The 7,622-nt window shown below is 51.0% G+C and overlaps 1 protein-coding gene across 1 annotated transcript; it reads right to left on the bottom strand.

Moving 5' to 3' along the window:
• Positions 1–579: 579 nt before the first annotated feature.
• LOC131415903 (retinol dehydrogenase 16-like) lies at positions 580–6,158 on the bottom strand. The gene is made up of 5 exons (XM_058557875.1): positions 5,841–6,158; positions 3,541–3,799; positions 2,044–2,207; positions 1,030–1,266; positions 580–637 (listed from the first exon to the last, which is right to left on the bottom strand). The coding sequence occupies exons 1-4, from the start codon at positions 6,151–6,153 to the stop codon at positions 1,049–1,051; spliced, it is 954 nt and encodes a 317-aa protein (XP_058413858.1). The 5' UTR covers positions 6,154–6,158; the 3' UTR covers positions 580–637; positions 1,030–1,048.
• Between the last annotated feature and the right edge of the window lie 1,464 nt (positions 6,159–7,622).

Below are 7,622 nucleotides of genomic sequence, written 5' to 3'. Positions count from 1 at the left end.
CTCCTCCACTGGAGGCTGTGGGGAGGGGCTCTGGGCTGGGAAACTTGTGGATGGCAGAAGATGGAGGGTGGTAACTCTAAAGGAGGGGACAGATGGAGAGAGATTGCTGCTGAGGGGAGAGGCTTGATGTCCCCAGGGAAGAGTCGGGGGCCTGCCAGCCCCTTAGCCACCTCTCTTTGGTTGTCCATCCTGATGTCTATCCTGTGACCCCACGATACCTGATATGTCCTGGAAAGGAACCATTAGCCCCTCACTTCTGTGGAAGGAAGGGAGTGACCTAACTTCTCTCTCCAATCCCTCTTCAGGTCATCCCATTCTTCCCTTGACCTCCAAAAGCAACTGACACTTCCTCTCATAGACCCAAACACACTGCTCCCCAAAGCCATGGATCCAAACACTGGGCCTGGGTAAACTTTTCAACTTTATTTTAAGGCAAAAATAAGGAATGGAAATCCATGGATTCAAGACAAATCAAACATTGGTTTCTGTGCCCTCTGTCAGGAACCCTACTGAGGACACTTCCTTCCAGTAAAGGTCAGCTGAGATGGACCTGAGACTGATGGGTCAGGCTGGTGGTTGCTGTCCACAGATATCTTCAGGGGAGAGGGGCCTTCACCTTCTCCAGGTCATTTCCATCCTCTGTGGTAGGCAGGAGACTGGCCAGGGCCAACTGAGGAGGAGGACAGAGGCAGAGCAGGCTCAGGTGGGGATGAGCTCAGCTGCTCACACCCTCCCAGAAGTGTGGGTTCCTCAGGGTGGCAGAAGGGCCATGAGGCTCAGAGCCTTGAGAGGCCTCTCAAGGATCAGAGGAAGACGTGTGCTGTTGGGTCCCTGTTCCTCAGCTGTAAAAATTTGCTTTCTTCCTCCTAATATCCCCAGATTACTGAGTGATGCCCCAGGAGAAGTCTGGGGAGGAGGTAAGGAGTGAGGTGAGATGAATGTCCCTGGTGACATGAGAGCCCCTCTCACCACTCTATTTCCCTTTCCCTGAGGCATCCCTCCCTCACACAGTACCCAACTCCACCCTACCATGCACCCCAATCTTCGGCTACAGGGCCTTGGCGGGCCTTGGGGAGCTCCAGTAGATCATGAGGTCCACCAGGAGGGAAGGCATGTAGCTCATTGGGAGGTAGAAGAGCTTGGTGTCCCAGCCAGCTGAGTATCGGGTGCGGGGGTGGCAAGAGGTCAGGGCATGTTCCATGCAGTCCGTCACCAACGACACATTCTGAGGCCACTTTGGCTTCAAAATTTCAATTGATTTGGTGACTGTCAAGAAGGAAACACCATCCAAATAAATTCTCAATTCCCAATCAAGCTGCTTTGGGATCAGTTTAAGAGAAAAGTTTCTAAAAATTCCTGGCCCCCAATGGCATGCTCCAAGTGGAATCCATGGACGTCGTTGGAGCAAGTCCCAACTCTTACCCCAGTCACACTCTCCACACGAAGCCACTCTGACTCTATTCCTGGGAATACAGTCATGTTCCGCATAACCACCTTCTCGTGAAACAACGGACTGCATTTACGACAGTGGTCCCATAAGATTAGTACCATATAGCCTAGGTGTGTAGTAGGCTACACTATCTAGGATTGTATAAGTACACTCTATTATGTTCACACAACAACAAAAGGGCCTAACAACACATTTCTCAGAACCTACCTCCATCATTAAACAACTAATGGCTGTATGTGCACTACACAAACTGGAGGTCTCTACAAACACTAGAAATCTCGGCACCTGAAAACCAGCTGCTCTGATGCCGGCTTGCCGTGAGGCCATGAGTGTCTTCCCTCTCTGCCTTCCATTTCCTCCTCAACATAATGAAGAGTTTAGATGAGACAGTGGTCTCCAGGTCTAATAAGCCAGGGTCTGTTCCTCAGGTTACCAGTTGACCTCACAGGACCATGGAATGAAGCTAAATGTCCCCATTATGTGGCTGAGTCAGAACTGGGAGCATGGACCTGAGACCTGAGGAGGGGCTAGTGATGGACCCAGGCTTCCAGACAATGGTTTGCTTCTCTCCCCAGGGTCCACAGTTCACTCACGGGATGCCGGGAACTTCTCTCCATAGATCTCCTTGACATCTGGGCTGGCTCGATCCCATGCCTCCTGGAAGCCCTGAGAAATCCTCTCATTCATCGTCATGGGTGTCATGAAGGAACCAGGCTCGATAATAGCCACCTTCACCCCAAAGTGGGAGAGCTCCCTCCTGCAAGGCAGACGGACAGAGGGACAATGACTTCAGAGGCCTTGGAAGACAAAATACAGCAAACAAACAAGCAAACAGGAATGATATGAGTCCAACACAGGATTGGGGTGACATAAACTCAAAAGCTTGGGGGGTTTCAAAGGGCAGTGGCCAGGAGGAGAAAAATTATGATGATGGCATAGTCTCTGCGTAAGGTTTATACATTTTTACACATATTTCACATGCATGTGCTTCTTAGCTCTAAATCCTACCTACTCTGCTACAAGGCACCACTTAAGCGCTCTCTCCTCCGGTGTCCCCTCACATCCAATCCACCTCCAGACACTGCCCATCCTACATCCTCCACCCTCCTCAATCCTCTCTCTACCCTCTCCTGCTCTAGTCAACTGCCAGGCCATCTGTCCCCTAAGGAGTATCTCTCTGCCTGCAGTCTCAACTCTCCCACATTCAGAGCCATCCTCTGCCCTGCAGCCAGTGGGTTCTCTAGATGCTGATTTGACAAAGTAGCTCCCCTGATTAAATCCCTTCCATGGGGCTCCACTGCCAACAGTATGAAGGTCTACAGCCCGTCCAGGGCCCATGACCCTACATGAGCCCACCCATGCCCACCTGCCCCACATCCCTCCTGCCATCCTGGACCTTGTCCTTTACCCTGGAGGACCCTGCAGCATAGGCACTCAACCATTACTCACCCTGGGCTTGTCTGACCTCATTCCTTCATCCAGGAAGCCTTCCCACATTATTTGTCAGGTTGCCAGGTTACCAGGTTCAGTTCTTCAATCCTCAGCTCAGACCCCTCTCCAGGTTCCTTCCCTCATTTCTCTGCCACCACAGCCATTATGGCTTACTTCGTCACGATCGCCATGAGAGATGGCCACAACATTTCTGTATCTCTTGTCCCTTTCTCAGAGGTCAGACTTGTTAAGTCAAGGACCAAATACCATTCTCCTTAGACACATTTAATGTGCACTCTCAGAGGTGCCAAAAATATATGTTGAATTGACACAAATGCTCTACCCCTACCTCAGGGGCTCCCTGAAGCTGAATGTCACAGGAGTTATGGACGTGGGCACTGCAGCCACATTATCCCATGTCCAATTCTGCCTCGGACACTTTCTGACTGTGGGTCCTCCTCCAGGGCAGGAATATGTTCAATCAAACTCTGTTAGGCCTGGGGTCCATCCCAACACCCAGAACATAAAAAAAGTGCTCCCCAAGGAATGCTTGGCACAAAGCAAGAGAGAGGGATCTGGAAGGAAGAGCCTCTGAAAAGGCTTTCCTGGAAGCACAGAAGGAGGAGGACTGAGGGAGGGCCTGGGTCGCAGGTCAATACCTGAGGGAGTCTGAGAATGCCTCGACGCCATACTTGGAGATGCAGTAGCCCCCACCAAGAAAGGACACCCGGCCCAAGACGCTGGAGACGTTGACCACGCGGCCCCGTGCCCTCCTCACTAGCGGCAGCAGGCTCAGGGTCACCTCGATCATCCCCAGTAGGTTCACGTTGAGAATCTTCATGAAGTCCTGTTTGGTCAGCCACTCGTTGGGTGCCGTGGGCATGAAGATGCCAGCGTTATTCACCAGGCCCCACAGTCCTGGGGACAGTGAGGGGAGAGAGAACAATACTGCGTTGTGCCCGTGGGTGAGAACACAGCTGTGGTTCCACTCTCAGAATGAGGACATTCTGAGAGAGGTTGGGTGGGGAGTGGGTGGAACAGATAACAACACACAGCCGGCAGGGTCTAGGGGGGTGCAGACCCTGTGAGCTGCTGGAGGACAGAAAGTGTGCCTTCCTCCTGATTTATTCTTCAGGCCCAGCCACTGCCTGGTGCACACTGGGCCATCCCCCCACGTTTGGTGAAGGCAGGGACTGATGTGGAGGAATCTAGTGTGTCGATATCCGGAACACAGACAGTAATGTTTTGGGTTTCACACATCAATGTTGTCCTGCAGATGTTATAAATGTTCACCTACATTGTCAGATTTCCTGGACAGCCTCTTGAGTGAGTGCTCAACAACTATCTACGGGGGAAGGAGACAGACACGCAGAGAGAATGAGGAAGAGCGAGGGAGAGGAAGGAAAAGATAAGATAATAGACAAACGAAGAAAAGGTGGCTAATATCTGGGTAGGGGTCAGTTGCGTAAAGCAAACCTGAAACCCCAGGTTGGGGGAATGTGAGGACAGGTGGGGAGAGACCTCAGGGACTGGCCTTGAAACACCTGCATCAACAGTGAGCAAGGTTCCTGTAGGATCTGGAGGATCAATTCCAAGGGACAGGCTTTGAGGGGAGGCAAGTCTGTCTCACCCCCACCCTCCCTGCACAGACTTCACCCTCTGCACCAGAACATGTCCCCCTCTCCTCCCACCCACACAGGAGAGCACACTCACCCCATCCCTTTAGGCCCACAGTTCACGCAGCTTCATGGAAACCTGTCTGCAAGATTCAAGGACATAATTCTGAGGATGGAAAATAAAAAGTTCCAGCAACAGCCCTCAGGGCAGCAGGAGCAGGGATTCGGGGGAGTGGGGCAGGGGGTAGCACAAGTATTGACCCAGAGAGTTGAGTCCCTCCTCTGCTCAGAAACAGGCCCGCCCTTCTAGGAATGGATACCCTCACACCAGACATGATACTTCTAAGAACCCAATCAATATACTAGGTTATACGGAGTGATTGGGGTAAAAAGAAGTTTATCAAGACATGATTTATGTTGAGTATGATAAAAAAAATGTAAGATACAATTTCATATCATACCTTGAGGTACTGTTTTAGTATGTAATGCTACTCAAAAGGATAGAATATACACAATCATTACAATTTAGGGTTTTGGAGAAATTTCCATTATGTTGTAAAATGCTGTGTTCTCTCAATGAAAAGAATTGGATACAAACCCTGTGCAAAATATACCACCTACGTCAAAAGGTTCCCAGGACTTGTCCCTGGTGGTGAGATTGTAGATGAGTTTGGATTTGATCCTGTACGTTTCTGTGTTTTCCACAATGGTCATGTTTTACAATTATACTTGGGTAAAAGAAATTAATGTTCTTTTCTTCCCCCATAATAAGACAGTGCACTTGTAGTTTGGAAAAAAAAAAGAGAGAGGGAGACAGAAAGCGACCTCGTGCTAGTTATGTGACCTTCCTTAGCAAGTCCTGAAAGCTCAGTGTTGTCATCTGAAAATGGGTGACAGTGACTCCCTGGTGGGAGGGTTATGGGCCCCCAGCAAGAACATGTCAAAGTGCTGAGAACAGGAGCCCAGCTCCAACCGTGCCCCAGCCACCCAACAAGCCTTCGGGCCCCGTCTCCACTCTTCCTCCAGAGAGTGCGCTCTGATCTCCCTGGGGCACTCAGCATCAAGAAAGCCAGCAGTTCTGCCAAGAGAAGAGGGGACGCCATAGACAGGAATTTGGGAAGGGCAAATTCTCATCAGGCAAACTATTTCAAAACCTCCGAAGTTCCAAGTCGGGAGATGGGGGCAGTGGAAAGAGGAGAGGTTCAGCTGCTAAGCTGGATGAAGTAAAGAAAGCTACTATGACTTCAAGTCCTGGAAAACACATCGAGAATCTTCTCCATGGCAGACAAGGAGTCTCCCTTCACAGAGAGGAAAGAAACAGACTTGAGAAATCTGAGTGGTACCTCTGTCCCCCGTGTGCTCCTTCACCCACTGGGTGGCTGCAGCAATGCTCTCTGTCTTGGTGACATCCAGGATCACCGTCTCCAACCTGTCTGACGTCTGGTCCCTCAGCTGCTCGGCACCCTTTTCTGTCAGACACGCGGCCAGCACCCTCAAGCCTCGCAGGTCCAGCTGCCTGGCCAGCTGGTTTCCGAATCCCGAGTCACAGCCCGTGATGAAGACGTACTTGTCTCGGAGGTGGCTCACCACCTGCCTCTCCCGGTACCAGCGCAGGAGGTAGTACAGGCCCACCAGGACTGCCAGGTACAGCCACATGGCTTTGCAGGGACAGACACAGACAGACTGTGATCAGAAGAGTCTGGCCTCCACGATCAGGAAGGCTGTGCTGGCAGTCTGGCCTCCAGGATCTCTGGCATGAAGTCTTCAACTGCCCTCTTGATCACTGTTTTTCTGGAACATTTTATTCTCTCTCTACCTATCCGCCCTTTGGACTACTTTTGCAAGAGCTGACATAGGCCCTTGAAAATCCAAATCCTGCCCAGAAAGAAAGCATCACTTCACTGTCAGCAATGCTACCCCAGGCCTCTCACTCCATCTGCTGTCCATGTCCACGTGTGACACACTGACTAGCACAGGCCACTCTGGTCTAGCTTCAGGGTTCAGCACTGTTTCTGCTTGTCTGCCAACATGCTGGGCTTGATCTTCCTGACCTCAGGAAGGTTCTTAGTGGAAAGCCACACTTGATTCAAGACACATTTACAATCAACACCCTTTCTGGGCCTGGGTTTCCCCATCATACTCAGCACCCAGAATCCCCTCCTCTGAAATCTAAGTCATTGTCAGCCTCTCTAGGGTTAGACGGAGAATGCAAAGGAATTTAAGGAAAGGTCTCCTCCTGATACAGTAATTCTCTGGGGCAGAAACGTGTCCAGGAGAGCAAAGGAGTGTCTGAGCTCAGAGGTAAAGAAAGAGGAGAAGAGGGAGGGGGGTGGGCACACAGCAGTGCGACTTCACTGAGTTGCTGGAAGGGCTCAATGGAAGGACTGACGCAAAGCGGGTCTAAGGGTTGTTACTCTTTTACTCAGTCCAGAGGCCTTGACCCCAGCTGTCCCCTGGGTGCCCGGGTACATTGCCCTCTGCTCCTCCCACCCCTTCCATGCCAGGTACACATCCAGAGCCCAGGCCACTGAGACACAACGGGAAAGGCAGAAAAGACTGACCTGAACAGGGACCACCGGATGGTGTAACCGTGGGCCCTCCGGTACCCATTCAACTGACCCCATCTTATCAACACAGTAATTAAGAGTAGTTTTTCAGGGCTGGCCCCGTGGCTTAGCGGTTAAGTGCACGCGCTCCGCTGCTGGCGGCCCGGGTTCGGATCCCGGGCACACACTGACGCACTGCTTCTCCAGCCATGCTGAGGTCGCGTCCCACATACAGCAACTAGAAGGATGTGCAGCTGTGACATACAACTATCTACTGGGACTTTGGGGGGAAAATAAATAAATAAAATTATTTAAAAAAAAAAAGAAGAGTAGTTTTTCAAGAACTGAGACCCCTTATCCAGTTCAGGCCAGTTTAGGCCACCAACGCATCAACTGGGCCTGTGCAAATGCCTGATAAATGACACTTTTGATGTCAAAGGGCTGAAAACTCCACCCTCTGATCATGCTATCACCACTATTTTGTGAAGACATGAAGCTTGACCGTGCTTGTGCAAGTCATCAATTACCTCAATTCTCCTTACCTCCAGTCATCTGTCCCCACACTTCAGACTGCCCTGC

This window comes from Diceros bicornis, chromosome 17 (assembly GCF_020826845.1).
Source record: "Diceros bicornis minor isolate mBicDic1 chromosome 17, mDicBic1.mat.cur, whole genome shotgun sequence".
Taxonomy (NCBI): Eukaryota; Metazoa; Chordata; class Mammalia; order Perissodactyla; family Rhinocerotidae; genus Diceros; species Diceros bicornis.
This window is presented reverse-complemented; position numbering and strand designations above follow the sequence as displayed.